The sequence below is a fragment of the Anopheles stephensi genome, chromosome 2, assembly GCF_013141755.1.
Source record: "Anopheles stephensi strain Indian chromosome 2, UCI_ANSTEP_V1.0, whole genome shotgun sequence".
NCBI classification, from domain to species: domain Eukaryota; kingdom Metazoa; phylum Arthropoda; class Insecta; order Diptera; family Culicidae; genus Anopheles; species Anopheles stephensi.
In genome coordinates, this window is record NC_050202.1 from 2273396 (window position 1) to 2289465 (window position 16070).

At 48.2% G+C, this 16070-nt stretch overlaps 1 protein-coding gene across 1 annotated transcript; it reads left to right on the top strand.

Moving 5' to 3' along the window:
* Nucleotides 1-468: 468 nt before the first annotated feature.
* LOC118503087 (nociceptin receptor-like) lies at nt 469-15308 on the top strand. The gene is made up of 2 exons (XM_036035971.1): nt 469-3967; nt 13971-15308. The coding sequence occupies exon 1, from the start codon at nt 1914-1916 to the stop codon at nt 3855-3857; it is 1944 nt and encodes a 647-aa protein (XP_035891864.1). The 5' UTR covers nt 469-1913; the 3' UTR covers nt 3858-3967; nt 13971-15308.
* The last annotated feature ends 762 nt before the right edge of the window (nt 15309-16070 follow it).

The window sequence follows — 16070 nt, forward strand, 5'->3', positions numbered from 1 at the left end:
CTTTGTCACAGTTTCGGGGCGAACGGGGCAAGGGAACGATGCGGCAGCCAGCGATGGGTTCACGCTCGTGTAAAAGGCAGCTTTATAAACAAACGAGCTAGTACTGCACGGTGGTGAAGGATCGCCGAACCTGTCCAACCAGGTCGGGTACTGTGAAGAGGAGAAAACGTTGCACATGCGCATCAGGAAGTTCTCCACCGACTGGGGAAAAAGGACATTTCGCCGATTGCGAATAGATGAATGAAAGTAAAAGTGTCTAGATAAGGACCACACTGCCGGCAACTGGCATTCGGAAACAGGTGGCGACCGAAGGTTTTTTTGTTTGACAGACGCACGTCCTACGACAACAGTGCGAAAGTGTGTGAGTGGGAACCAATACCGGTGTGATTGGTAGCGTTCGTGTCATCGCTGGATCGCTGAAGCTGCTGCCAAACAAGCTACCGGAGGGTTCAGTTTGCGTTTGGACGCGCCAGTGAACGGTCGGAAAAATATTCCTCTACGCTTTTCCTCAGGAATTTCGGTCGTCCGAGGGTCGAGCTTCGGAATAGCGCAAATTGCATCCAGATAAGAGAGAGCAAAAAACGTGCATTTAACAGTACATTCAGGTACGGTCAGTGACGAGTGCTATTCAGAATCCAGTGATCAGGCCCGGTGCTCAGGTGTTCTTTGCAAGATTTCACGCGATGGTTCAACAAACATACGGGTTACAAACGCGCAGCAGGTGCAGCTACCCAAAACCGCAGTTGGAAGATGAGTTATGAATTAAACACGCCGGAACAAGTGTGTAAACAAGCGTCGATATAAAAACCCATCCCGTCGACGGCCGGCCGGGTGGTGAGTGAGTTTGTCCGTCTCGGTTCACGCGGTGGCAACGGTAATAAAAATCCGCCGCGGACTACCGGACCGCCCGGACTGTTTGTTTATTGAGCTGCCTGCTCGTGGAGTGGAGTAGCTCCAACAGTGTAGTGTACGTCTCGCAGCAGGTCCGATGAAGATGATTCAATCGATTAGTGTGATCGGATAAAAGAGCAGAATCACGTCACGTTGGTTCGGCCCAAACCCCGACTTTCCGATTGACGATCGGACGCACCGGTGTGAATGCTGTGGAATGACATTTTAATGAGATTCGGAAGAATCTTACGCCCCTGTGCATACGCGTGTACCGTGTTGTGTACCGTGAGCTAAAAATAATACACACCCGATGAGTTGACTTCGGGCAGGGAGCCAGCGACAGACAGTACTCACCAGATTACAAATGGTGTCGACGGGCAGGATGCGCTCGGCAAGTCAGAAACAATGTTCCTGTGTAGTTGACAAGCTTCAGCCAAATCGGGATGTGAATACGCTTTTCCGGTTGTGAAAAATACTATTCAACAGCGTGGATACATTGTGCAAAAACACAGAATCGGGTGACAGAAGGAGCGAGCGAACATTTTGGAATAAATTTGCCGTGGTCGGGAGTTGAAGGCAGGAAGCTGTATTTGTCTGTTGCGCCCTAGCCGGTTGGAAGGAAGGGCTCGGCGATACGGCCGAATGGAAACTGTTGTGCACGGTTGTATGCGTTTGTGAGTTGGGAAAAACATCCCTTCAGGAGCTTAGCAGGAGGAGCAGGACACAGTTATCGGGAAATTCAAGGGAAAAAAGCTCCAGCTTGTAAGTGAAGTGTCCACCCAGTGTACCAGTGAACACATCTAATCGAAAGTGACTAGGCGACTCGATAGCTCTGAGTGTGTTTGTGTGTCCGACATGTGAGGTAACAACTGGGACACTGGTCTTTGCCCATTCGCAGTGCACGAAACACACCGGCAGACGAGCGCGTGTTGAAATTGCGGATAAGAAGGACATGCTTGGTGCCAGTGGAATAAATTAGAAACTCCAACTGTAGCTGGCAAAATACCTGGAAATTGCCGACCATGGACTGGAACGGCACCACGAGCGGTACCGTTGATCTGCTAGTGTCCGCCGGCACAGTTGCCCTGTCGACGTTAGCACCCGGCACAGCCGTACCGCCTGATCTCGGGTCCTCGTCCGGTGCGCCTACCGGGGCCGATACCACCAGCATGACAGTGTCCGCGAGTGATATAACGATAGCGGCATCCGCCGCACACTATCACGGCGGTTTACCGTTTCCCTCTGAGCTGCTGACCTTTCTGCGGCAGACCACCACGGTCGCTTCTTCGTCCGCTTCCGCCTCATCGATGCCTTCGCTAGGTATTACGAATTTTTCCACCTTTCTCAGCAACATCACACTCCGAGCGCTGACAGCATCGAGTAGCGGTGTTGGTGGGGTCGGTGCGGGCAGCGGTCCCGGCGGTACGAGTTCGGCCGACTTTACCGCAAATCTATCACGGCGCTTTCCACATCACCCGTTCTTCAGTACCTTCTTCAATGACTCCGCCCTGGACATATGTCCCTCGATCCAGATGCCGGTGGGGAATGTGATTTCGATGATACTGTACGCGCTGGTCGCCATTGTCGGGCTGTTCGGTAATACGCTCGTTATCTACGTCGTGCTGCGCTTCTCCAAGATGCAAACGGTCACCAACATGTACATCCTGAATCTGGCCATCGCGGACCAGTGCTTTCTGATCGGCATACCGTTCCTGATCACGACGATGCATCTCGGCGAGTGGACGTTCGGGAATGCGATGTGCAAAGCGTACATGGTGTCGACCTCGATCACGCAGTTCACGTCGTCCATCTTTCTGTTTATCATGTCCGCCGATCGGTACATTGCCGTGTGCCATCCCATCTCGTCGCCCCGCTTCCGAACGCCGCTCGTGTCGAAGGTGGTGTCGGCGATCGCGTGGACTGCCTCGGCCCTCATAATGCTTCCGGTAATGCTGTACGCCAACACGATTGACCGCGAGAAGGGCAAGATGTCGTGCAACATAATGTGGCCATCGGAAACGGGTGCCAACTCGGGCTCTACCTTCACCCTGTACTCGCTTATCCTTGGGTTCGCGATTCCGCTCACGCTGATTCTGATGTTTTACTATCTTGTCATCCGGAAGCTACGCACGGTCGGGCCAAAGTCGAAGTCGAAAGAGAAGAAACGATCCCACCGGAAGGTGACGAAACTGGTGCTGACCGTTATCACCGTGTACGTGCTCTGCTGGTTGCCGTACTGGATCTCGCAGGTGGCGCTCATCAACTCGCCGCCGGACATTTGCAAATCGCGGCTAGAGATCACGGTGTTTGTGCTGGTCAGCTGGCTCGGGTACAGCAACTCCGCCATGAATCCTATACTGTACGCCTTTCTGAGTGATAACTTTAAGAAAAGCTTCCTTAAAGCGTGCACGTGTGCCAAGGGCAAGGAAATTAACGCACAGCTGCAGATTGAAAACAGCTTCTTTCCCCGGTTCGTGCGCAACCGTGGCTCGGAGCGAGGCAACTCCACCAAGGTCCTGCAGTCGAACAATCGGCCCAATAATCGTGCCGGTGTACAGGACGCCCAGGGCAATCCGCAGCATCAACAGCAGCAGCATCAGCAGCAGCATCAGCAGCACCAGCAGGCGCACCAACACCATCAATCCAACGACGCACTGGCAAACAACAACAACGTCAGTAATGTGAACAACAACAGCTCGCAGGCAGGTACGGCTAATGGGAAAAGTGCCGGCTTCCAGAACGGTGGCATGAGCTCGGATCAAAGCTCCATCGTGCGTGGCTGTGGCCCATCAACGAGCGTAACGACCATCCAGACCTCGTCCGCCCGTCCTTCGACCGTCGATCAGCCACCGTCCACCGCAGCACCGATAGTGCCAATTTCGAGCCGGGCGCTGGACACCGGGACCGATGGTCCACCGGCGGCGGCCGGTTACTGTCGGCCACCCGTACTCCACACGGACCTGTAAACCGTCCGCAGCGGCTACTGTCATGGGTTGGAAAGCGAAGCCAGCCGTCTCCGTCCCGTTTTCTCGGTGCCGACCAGCACCGGCATGTGGACCTCGTTCCAGGATATAATGTAAGTAGCTCATGGGAACACTGTTAAAAAAAGGAAGCAAACGGTAGCTCGTGACTCGCACCCGGATACGACGACTCATCTCGGACAGTATTTATCTACGTACCGGCACCTCGCTACGATCCGGATGTGATGATGATAACGATAAATTCCCATTGCTCCGTAGGGGGCACTGTGTATGTGTGCGTGTGTTGTTGTCCGTGCACGCGTGTGTGTTTGCCGTTCCAATTGCTTTTCCAAATGTTTGCGACAAACATTTCAACTACAATCGAGTCAAAGTTGTACTCTCTCTCTCTCTCCCTCGGGTCTCCTATACACGTCCGGCAGTTTGACAGCTGTCAGTTATCCCGCTGGGTCATTGTGTTGCCTTTTGATTGTCCACCGTGTTTGCCGGTTGATTGAGATTTGCGAGAGATCTCGCACTCTGGCGTGTCCCCGTGCTTGTTGCGCGCATTTGATCGCTGTACGGTAGATTCTCTTATTTACCGTCGATTTACTTCATTACTTCCAGGTTTTCGTTTCGGGGTGGAATTAAATCCGTGTGCGAAACCGATCACCTGCCTGATGGCGTGAAACACGCACGTACGCACGCACGCTCGGTTGCAGCAAAATCCGACGGCTCAGTACGCGGGCTCAGTGTAGCGTGAAAAGCGGGAAAATTCTTCCTCCAAATCACTGGCCACTGATTTGCGACGGTGTGTAACGAGCGACGACACCGTTTGGCGTGTCTCGACGTAGTTACTTCCTTCCTGGCGATTGCTCTTTACGGCTCCGGTAAGACTGCCAGAGAGGGCAAGAAGAAAAATCTAGACGATGGCAAATTAATGGTTCGTTTAGTGAAAAGCGTGTGATAACCGGGGGCGTCCACAATGCCATCCCAGTGCTCCATCGGTCGCTGCAAGGTTCGTCGATTACACACCATTTGGTCGAACACGATGGAAAACCTGGGACCATGATTGGGGGGGGGGGGGGGGGGAGGGTTCTCGCATACCGATCTGCAGATACGATGCGCGCCCAGAGTAGCAGTCGTTCGGTCTGCTCGTGCTACAACAGTTGGTACAGTGGGACAAATCGACGCGACATGTAAACCGTGATTGCGGTCGTAATGACGCGTGCTTCTGTGGATGGAAATGGAGCCGGGAAGACAAACCGAAGGGAGGGAAAGGTAGTGACGAGAAACAACATTTCCAAAAGGTTATCGTGGTGAAGGAATGTTCTCCCCTATTAACTCTTTTCCTTCCTTCCTTCCCTTCCACGTTCCGGGCATGGAACGCATGGAACGCATCATCCCCAACTCAGCGACGCCAATGATGGTGCTCCGATGTACGGTTTTGCTCCGTTGATTGTTTGCAGGGATGAAATATTTCATCCAGACGATCGAAATTTAGATAGTGACGGTGAGGTTTCAGGGTGAGGCGACACGGAACCACGGGAAACCATTCTGCTAGACGATGTTTCAATCAATCCACTAAATAATCCTCACCGCAAAGACAATCTCCCCGGGACCGGGAAATTTGATGGACGTGCAATTTTTCTATTGGCCGTCATCGTTCGTAAAGGTTTGCACGATTGTTTACTGTTTGTCTACCCCTGTCTGGAAAGATCAATATTGAAACGCAGCCCGAAATCAATCGCATCGCTTGCGAGCGCGTTCGCGCACACGCCTGATTGCGCTGCCGGCTTCGCGCTGGGCGGCTGATGTTTATTTATTTACCGATCCAATAATCGCGGAACAGCGCAGCGACCCGTTCCCGCCGGTGAAATATGGCCACTTCCTAGGCTGGCAGCGAAAAATTTCTCGCCGTCATTAAATTGGATTGGGACCAGCCGGGCCCGCCGAAATAGATGTCTAGCGCTGCGGGACTTCCGTTGCCATTTGTGACAACTTTCGCGATGATTTTAATGCGACCCCGGTGTAGATGGTCGGAGCAGGATGAGCGGGACAGCACCCGAGCACCCCAAAGTAATTATCCGTAAAAAGCGATGCTTTCAGAAATAATTATAAGCAGACGGCCACGGTTCATCCGGTTCTACGGGGTGGCGGTGGATAATTTAATCTGTTTCTCGGTGCGCCCCGAAGCCTTGGAAGCGGTCGGACATTATTTATCATCCAATTAGGCGTTTCGAGATGTATCTTTGGTGGAAAAACCGATGACTTTACAATTATGTGCGCGCTCCTCTAAACAAACCCCGGCCAGGCCGAACCGCCGAAGATCCTTATCGAGATCACTAACAACAGCCATAGGGTTGTTTGGGTTGGTTGGTTGGTTTGGGCGTGTTTTTGTTCAAGGAGCTTGGAGCCTGGGAGAAAAGTTTTCTCCATCATCTCGGTAAAGGGTTTTCGGTCCGCAAAACGGTGTCCTTAATTAAGCGAGCGCCGCCCGTGCAAGATTTGGACGGACTGATAGAATCGAACACAGGTTAACAACGGTTCCATCGGTCTCTGGAGCTTCGGGTTTTTTTTCGGGGCTAGAAGAGTGTGTGTGTGTGAGAAGAAAAGCGACGATTTTATAAAGTTTTCCATGCCAAAGTCCCAAAGGTATCCCGTATCATAGAAAAGGCGGTTAATATGGGTCTGCTGATGCTGCTTCGCAGAACGCTCTGCTATCGTTCCCCGATCTTAATTGACGTGCATTAGCGTGGCTGGCAAGATCGACAGCGGTAACCTGAATTCCGGGCGAACTTTTCCCCACTGACAGGTCCAGCACCGTACTTACGGACACGTGTGCTCATCGTCGGCGGTCCCAAACGTACCCGGCCATTTTATTGCATTCCCGTCATTTTCACTCTGTCAGACATTTCCACATCCGCGATGACTTGATTGACTCCTGCACGGTACTCGAATCGTACCGCGCGCGCATCGCAAAGGGACACCCCCAATTCCCAGCATCATCCGCTCAATGATGCTCGTCCGCCACATCATCACCATCATCATCGCCAGGGAACCAAGGGGCAAATTGTACAAATTCGAGCCACACAACCACCATCCATCGCAACCAGCGCGAATGAAGAAGACGAGCGAGCCGTGAGGTGAACGAAGTGTGAAGTGCTTCTTAGATTTCATCACGCATCCTTCGGTGCCGCGACCGGTACGGGGCCCGGTTACCAAGGTTATGTCATACCGCAAATATTAGACGGCAAGTTTTCCAACTCACTTCACAGTCGCCGCGCCGCCATAATTGCTGCGGGTGCGTGGGCCGCCGACGAAACACGCACACACACACACCGCTCTGGGTGTCGATTTTCGGGTCAAAGTGAAGAGTTTTTCGGTTTTGCAGGGCCGTTACAGTATGTAAACAGCGGAGTGTTCAGTGAAGCTGCAAACATTCGTTCGCACACAGACGGTACGCACACTTGACGTCGAAGGCGCCATCGAGTGGCGCTGTTGGAGCATCTTTCGCAAGTCTCCGTGCAAGACAAGAGCTTATTGCTCGTACAATTTCGGCGGTGTTTGCTTTGGCAGACGAGCGCTTCCCATAACGCCGGTTTCGGACGGGGTGCGTGTGAGATCCCGTGTTCCTGGAAGGCGGGTAACTTAATACAATGTCTCTGGCTGAGCGTGATGAAGGTGCATTAATGTCCTACTAACACGGTTTTTAGCGTGGGCAGGTAGTTCGCACGAAAAAAAAGGCATATTGTTGAGGATTAGTTAATGTGCGTAAAGAAATTACCTGTTATGCTTTGACTTTCGCTTGAATAAACACGGCTGAAATGAGTCATATTTAGATATTGCCCAACTTGGAAAGTAAGTAAGTAAGTATAGTAAGGTTACAAAACCGGTTGATAACTCATTTGTTTTTACATGAGTTATTTAATTTTTTGCATACTTTTAGGCTTACAAAAAAGATTTGTAAATGCCAATATTATGCTTGGCGAATTGCCTAACTTGGGGCAGTTGAATGTTAAAGCATCAGACAATTGAAGTGAGCATAATTAGTAACCGCCAGGGATCTGTTCCATGAAGTCTAGTCCGAAAGGCCTCTTTCATCGTAAGAAGAGGCTCGCGGGCTTACGATACTCAGAGATATCATTTACTGTAGGCCATCCTCCAACTGACAGCGTTTCCTGAAAAACCAAGACACCGCATTAAGCGTAAATTGAATAACCCCTTTAATCATAACTGATTCATTGCATACCTTTAGGCGCCGTTTGATGTGTTCCAAAAAATGCTAAACTAGTAGTGCGAAATGCCTAACTTTGGGCGCTATTTTAACAACTTCATATGAACGAAGCGTAAAGAAAACACGAAAAAGTTCTTGGAAAGTATTAAAAAGTATTATCCGAAAGAACCAAGCCGTTAAGAAGCATTAAATGTAAATTAAATAATGCGGCAATGAAATCAATTTGCCCGTTTACTCGAGCTCGAACGATACTTCCCATTTTCCCTAGAATTGATTATCAAATAACACTCCAAACCTCCCCAACGGTTGGTTACCTGTGTAGCTCCAACAGGCACAGCACGTCCATACTCCAATCAGAAAACAATTCGCGGAACTCGGTGGGCCGTGCCGTGATTGGCTGCCACTAGCGGCACCGGTCAATTGATTGCCACTGCTCGCGGGTAAACATTTTCCGAGCCGTGATTGAAAACAAACGAAGACTTGATGAAACTATTTACACTTAGGAGAATCGATAGAACGTTTCGCACGCACAAACTTTAAAAGGCGTCCAGTGGCGGTTAAACCGAAGAAAACTTTCTGTTATGTGGTTCGTATTTTAAATTTTATTCTTTTTTTATTTCTGTACATGGTTTTGATTTTTTAATGCTAAAAGTAACATTCATTTACACCTCGAGAGTTGTTGGTTCGGCCGCATCTTCGGTTTCTGTGGTGGTCGCGAAACTCTCGTTAGTGTCAGCACGCACCGCAACATCCTCATTAGCCGCCAGCGTTACGGTCACTTCGAGAGTAGCCTGATCGTTCACTTTTTGCGTTACGTTCGGTACTTCGACGCTGGAAGTTGCTCGCGTTTGCTCCCCAACTTCCGCGACAGTGGTGGATTCCTTCTCCACAGGAAATTGTACTTTCGAATCATCCAATTCCGATTCTTTCCTGGCGGAATCTGCCAGCGTTGTTGCGCTTACCGTGACGGTGGTGGTTTTTGGTACGTCTTCCTTCACTTCGGTTTTCGTCAACGCTGGCTCGAGGACGGCTTTCGTCGATTCCGGTTCTTGCACCGTTGTGACTGATGTCTTAGCAACGGTTGCTGTTTGCTCCACTAGATCGACGGTTTTTGTGGGTTCCACACCCGTTGGCAGCGTGTTTTTCACGTTATCTGGGGCCGTCACCTCCTGGGCAGTGTTGGTGTCTTCCGTAACCTCGGCAGCGTTGTTGGTTTCGGCGGCCGTTTCCTTGGAGTTGGATTCGTTCGATTCGACGGATTCAGATGAGCTATCGGTGGTCTTGCGGCCAGCAGGAGCAGCAATGGCGGCGGTTGCCACCAGAACCACCAAGCACAAGGACACCAGCAGAACACGCTTCATGGTTGAAGATGATTTGAGCAGCACGCGACGTATGTGAGTTTGTCGAATCGAGAATCAGCACTGAGTGATGGTCGGAACGGTGGAGTGGGTTTTATACAGAGTTCTTTCTCTCCAAACCGGCAACTACCTGTTTATCTGTTGCCAAGTCTTGCTTCCTAGCTCATCCTCGAAATAGCTTTTCCCGGCTACGCCCCTGTTTAAAAACTACCTGTTTTTTATGGTCCTGCTGGCTAATCTTAATGTGGTTTCTTTCCACTCCTCTCATGGCTGCTGCTCCCTACCTCAGGTACGTTCTCGGTAGAACGTGCTTTTTTAAAAAAAAATTTACCGCATTCTCCTTTGCCCACTCTAGGTCACAAAAGAGATATCGTTCTACGACCTGTTAGACCATCCTCTACCCATGGCCGGTACCTACGGAGAAAGGAAAACAACAATTAAATAGAAACTTGTTTACCCTCGTTCATTCGTTCTACCCATTAAGATCGTTGAGGGGTGTTTTTTGTGTGAGCACAGGTTGGGTATTTTCGTTGTTCTGCTGCTCGTTGTTAGGTTTTTCGTAGAAAAGGGATGCACTCGAGTTCGTGACCCGTGTGCAGTGAAGATTATCTGTGGCAGTTAAGTGCTATATTGGTCACACCAAATTACAGCCCGGAAATGTGGCCGTATTGTAGTTGGTTGGAGGCTTGAAGTTTGTCATGCTGTCGGGTCGTGAAAGAAGAATAATTGTGTTATGGTGACAGACCTCAGGGCCTGTATTTTATGACTGAAGGAAATAGGCATTAAAAGGATAACAAAAGAGTTGGGCTTTACGGTTTTAAATAATTGCACGCTCGTGATTTTATGTTGGGCAATTCCTGCTGGGTGTTGGTTCCATTTGTACAAATAGACATAAATTGGACTTATTCACACACTTTGTGAAAGCAGCTTAACGTCTCGAGAGTAACTTATCTCTCCAAAAACTTTCGTGGCCAGCAGCAACAACCTTAAGCCGTTTTCTTTCCAAAACGTTCCATCCGTCAGTACGCATTACGAACGATTTAACAGGAACGCAAAACAACGCCCACATAAAGCATGCGAGCAATTGCTGGCCGGATAAAACTTCTCTAATCGGCTCGCAAAACTGCAAAACCGCAAAACCCCCCAGAAACCGCAAACGACCCGTAAGCTGTCGTGTGGCGTGTCAGCCACTAATAGGTACCGAAATTGATGACACAAACATGGTGGCTCCCAAAACGGTGGCTGACTTGGTGGACATACCACAAAGTCAAAGCCTGGTTCCACCATTCCCACCCATCATGACCCGAGGCACAGGGACGCATGTCACAATTCGCATCGTCTGTCAGTTGCAAAATTGTCGCATCGCTTTGATCCCCGGCACGCGTCTGATCTTCTTCTGGCGACGTTTGCTTTCGCCGCTCGTCTGTTGATGATGAAGGCAGTAGGTGTACATTATCTGATTGCATTCCAAAGTTCGGGGGACATAAGGAATTGTACCGGCAAATCTGCGAAGGTTCATTCCGCAGACGGAAAATCGTAATCTTGCTACTGCTAGTTCCTGATGTGGGTTGAACCTTATCACTCATGAACCCTTGAGTGTATGATGTTCTGCAAGTTTGTGCATCGTACTTGGAGAAAGTGAGAGGAGAGTTCGCTGGATCTTTGAAGGTTTGTTGTGTGCTCCAAGAAGGCCAACCGTTGATGTACGATTTCCGGGAATGATGAGTCGAGAAACTCGGACCACGGAAAACAGAAGACCGATAGTGCTGATTTGATTGCGTTCTCGCTAAGCGGCTTCGCGTTGGGTAGCGAACGTTCACTTCGCCGATCAAGCGATATTGCCAACGATACCGGGCTCCATAACAGCTCCGGGCAAACTTCAGCCGATTACATTGTAGATTATCGGAGAAAGTTGTTTTTTTTTTCTTGTTTCCCACCATTTTGCCGGCCGCATGCCGAGAGCAATCTGCCAGTCACGTTGTAAAGCAAACGGACGGTATCCGCTTACACACCGTACTCGGCCGGAAGGAATTTGCCGGAATGCTTCATAACGAAAAGTTAAATATCCACCCATGGGTCGTCGCCGTGTCTATAATCTGCAAAAATAAAACCTATTATCACAATCACCTTCCCTGTGGCATGCGGTAAATCACGTTCCGACGCGTAAATGAAATCAGAGAGAACCCGGACGCCGGGCTGGGTTTTTTCCACTCTGCCAGACTCTCGGCGTCTTCTTGCATCGTTCGCATTCCTGCGGTGCGCTCGGGGTGTAGGAATCGATCGAACGGACCTATTTGGGCCTACGCCAACTCACTGTCACAAGCCGGGTCAGCGGGATTAAGCTGTCGGACCGCTTCGCCCTTATTAGAACGATCCGAACGACTTTGATTTAATCAACCTCCGCGAGCGTTCGTGTGCGTTGACAGTGGGAGCAGAAATGAGATAGAAAATGCCTTAAAAAACCCCTACCCATGGATGGGAGATGTCTTTTGGCAAGCACGTCCCTTCCCTTCAAGTTGCCAGAGAATGAGAAAGTTGTACCAGTTCCTAAAGGGTATCATTTATTAAATCGTCCCAGCGTCGGCATGCATAATCGAGGGCAAAGCAGATGATGCGACCTGATCCCGTTGATCCTTTTCTGATCCCTGTACGCTGTAAGCACACGGGAATGGCACGGCAAGCCAAACGCACGTGAGCAAACGTGTGAAGGGAATATTAAATATCTCCGCAATCTCGATGTAACTTTCATGTATCGGGTAGGATAACATGGGCAGCAAGGAAGCAACTTGAAGTAACAACGCGAGCTGTCTACAAACAGGATGCGGCTTGGTTTGATCGCATGCTTTCGCCTCGTGCTTGACGGTGCAGCCAAGGAACAGCGATCTGTTCGGAGGATGTTCCGATATCTTTACGCAATACATCGAAAACATTGGCGCGTGGATAAAGTTGGTTTGCGCCAGCATACGTCCTCGCCACAAAACAGGAAGTAATAACTTCCTAACTAACTCAAACTTGTTTTAAAACATTTATAATGAACTAACCGGTCCCGCACCGCCGCAGCGTGCCCTGCGTGCCAAAACAGCCGTGGTGATGGTCGGCCGTCATTGCCCTTCACCGCTCTTGGGTGAGTCTGCGGTTGACAGATCTGTGAATTGTGAAATTAAATGCATTATCTCCGAAGCATCTTGAGCGAAGCGACTGTTGGGTAGAGCAAGGAAAACATCACGAAAATGCTCTACGCAGAAGGAGCATGCAGATGCTCGGAGTAGTTTAAGATATGAGTGATTGATTTTGAATGGAAATGTTTGGCCCTTTTCGAATTTCACTTCAAATACATTTGATAATAGATTTTTGTACCAAGAAGTACGCACAAAGTTGATAACCTTTGGGAAATTTATTAACTCTGTGAAGCGAATTGCATAACATTGGGCGTTGTTCCTATCTTGATGACTTGTAAAACGGTTCTTTGTTATGTGCGCCGTCTTGTATGCAATCCGCACAACACCCAACTCAATTTCTTCGGTTGTTGTGACAACGTACGCGAATTCCAAACTACTCAATCACAATGTACAAGCGCTTGTTTTGCTTTTGTCGCAAACATCCCGCAAATAACTTCCTCCTTTTTGTGCAAACAACATCCATTCAGATGGGTTGCATTGTGTGCCTGTGTGTGCTAAATTGAATTCAGCTGCCGAAAATAATTTCATTCGCTTCACGTGCGTCAGCCTCACGTTGCTTCTGCCTGTACCTATACGATGTTGTCTCAGGTCGGGCACGGGCCAACATAAATTAGCATTCCCCGTCGTTTTTTTCGCGGCATTGCAAGCGTACCACCGGCAGGATGTTGGGAAACTGTCACGGATAAATTCTTCCCGTGTATAGGTAAATCAAATGCAGAGTACAAAGGCGAAGGAATTTAATTTTTCAAGGCGACTATAGCTGTGTGGGTGTGTTCTGCACCAGCTCCAGAATGAATGGGTTCCACTTTCCACGCCTCATTAATGCGATGCGCGCAGGAAATGGGAGATTAATTTATGCCATAAATTGGACAGGCTGCCGACAGCTAAACAGAGCACAAATGAGGTGTACAGTGTGGGGAGCAAAAATAGATGACCTAGAAAGAAATTTTTAGAAACACTTCCAACATTCTTCCGTGAAAAAGTTTATTCTATTTAAAGTGTTTGCCATCTTTATCCTCTTGGAGCATTAATGAGATGCGCCAGTCATCTCCACCCGATACAACATCGTTCCGGTTAATGGCCGAGTCACATCCTGTTTGCGATCAATTATCGTCGTATGTCACACACGCGCGTCCGGAACGGAATTGTAGACAAATTAATTTTTAATGGACATATTGACACTAATTGGAGTGCCGGTTCTGCTACCCCGGTTTGCCTCGTTTATCGTCCAAAGGCCCGTGTGCACTTCCATTTCGTACTAAGCTGATGAATCACGAGGCCTATAACGTGCTTAATTGACGATATTTATCTGACGTGGTGTATGTTTTTTCTTTCCATTTCTTTACAGATCTCGCGCTACTGCAAAAACAGCAAACACAACCGCAATGAAGCCAACCTAAAGCGGACGAAAGGGAAACAGCAGTGAAATAAAAATGGAAGCGTTATAGTGTAAATAGAACAAAATAAAAATCGGATATTTGCTGCTGGTGCAAACAGGGGTAAATATGTGAGATTGATTGAAATTAAAAAATAATGAAAAAAAGGAAAAAATATCAAAAAATAAAACATTAAGATTAAGATTCAACCGTCTCTAAGCCATTACGTACTTTAGTGAGAGGAAATCATTTTATTTAACGTCGATACAGAACAAGCACAGGTGAGGTTAGCACAAATTAAAATCAAAACATAATCAAACCAAGCTACAAAAGAAAACCAACGCGAGCAGTACATTATCAGCAGAAATAACGTTGAGTCCAGAAGTTCCGTTCCAGAATGAATAGCAGCAGTTGAAATCGATCGACAGGCTTTTTCCTAGAAAGACGGTAAACGGTTTGCCAACAAGCTCTCTCAGTAAGATGCTCCGTATTGCGAATTGCATATCTTTAGGCGTATTACCGTGCGTTTTTAATTCTGTGCCTAAATGCATGCAATTTGCAAAACAGAATAAATTTACTTGGAACCTTAGGAAGTCAGAGCTTGTCACAGTAACAAGGGATGATTAATACGATGCCTCAAGTGTCGTGCGCCTACGTCCCGACCGAAATTTCCCTCCGAAAAAGGGCCACACTAAATTAAGAGCCCTGTTTAGTGTTGCGCTTTCAGTTGCAGGAGTTTCACCGTCGAGGACACTAGTGAGCTTCGTGATAGGAATAGGCGAGTAAAAACCAGTGTTAAGCTAGTCGCAAGGTTATCCGTTCCGAAGAAACAAACTGAAACTCTTTCATCTTCAATTTAACGTATTTACCTATACAAAGCACAGTTTAAACCGTAACTCTTATTCAAATCGTAGGATATACAGACTATTATGGAATGGTGTTCTTATGGGAGCGCAAAACGAAAACACAAGGAACTTGGCGAGGTTCAATACGAAGGAATGATACGAGTAAACAACGTTAGACTACGAACGAAGTGATAATTGTATAGTTTTAAACATAATCTTAAAGAGCAAGCAAACCCTTTGCACTAAAACCTTACCATTCACTTGAACGAAAACTGATCTAAAACTAGGAACTGCGTGCCATGGCGTGTGTGTGTCACCATATAGTTGAACTCTCTACTCTTACCAACACTTTCAAATCGCACTCACTAGGAAGTATGGGTTGAAGCTAGCAAGTTGGACGATGTGATTGCTCTACTGAAGGCAGTAAAACCGAAAACATGGATGAACAATAAATCGAAAAAGCGTTACAGATAAAAACAACGGACTGGATGTTATTTATTTTCGTTCTATTTATACGTGTCGTTGTGGCTTTGGATCATTGGACGGGTTGGGGTTTTTTGTATTCGTACGTCTCGCTCTCAAGGATTATTCGTAGAATTGGTATTGGTTTTGATCCTTTTCCGATTGCGATTGTATGATTTATTCCAGCAGCGGCACTATATTTCAAATAGTTTTTCCAAACAGCTCGGGCTGTTTTTTTTTTAAGCGCACAACATATGCTTGACTTGACGTGCAATCCAACCAACAAATCACTAGAACAGAGTCGACAAAACGAGCGAGAAAAAAGTAAGGTTTGTTGTATTCGCCGTTCACTATTAAACTTCATACTTTAAATTGACGTCCGTGCTACACAAAAACGATCAACTCTTAACAGTTCCACCCAATGTCCCGAGAGAAGGAAGATTAAACTGGTAGGATTAAGGTCGAACGCACCAGCTGCACTATTCGCAGAATATAAATTGGTTCCCGGTGGAGTCCAACTCGAACTGCCATCTGTCAGGCTCCAACGGCTGTACAGCATGGAATATCGCTGATTAGATAATTATTTTCGCGAAGAGAAATTTCCATCCCGGATGTCCCAGAAATTGCCACAACTAAATCAACGTTTGATAACCCATCTGGAAAACGATTCGAAACCGAGTTTCAATAGAGTTGACAATGGTTAACCATTTTGCACACAAAAAGCCTGTGTTGGGAATAGGGAATTGTTGGAATAGCTAATGGAAA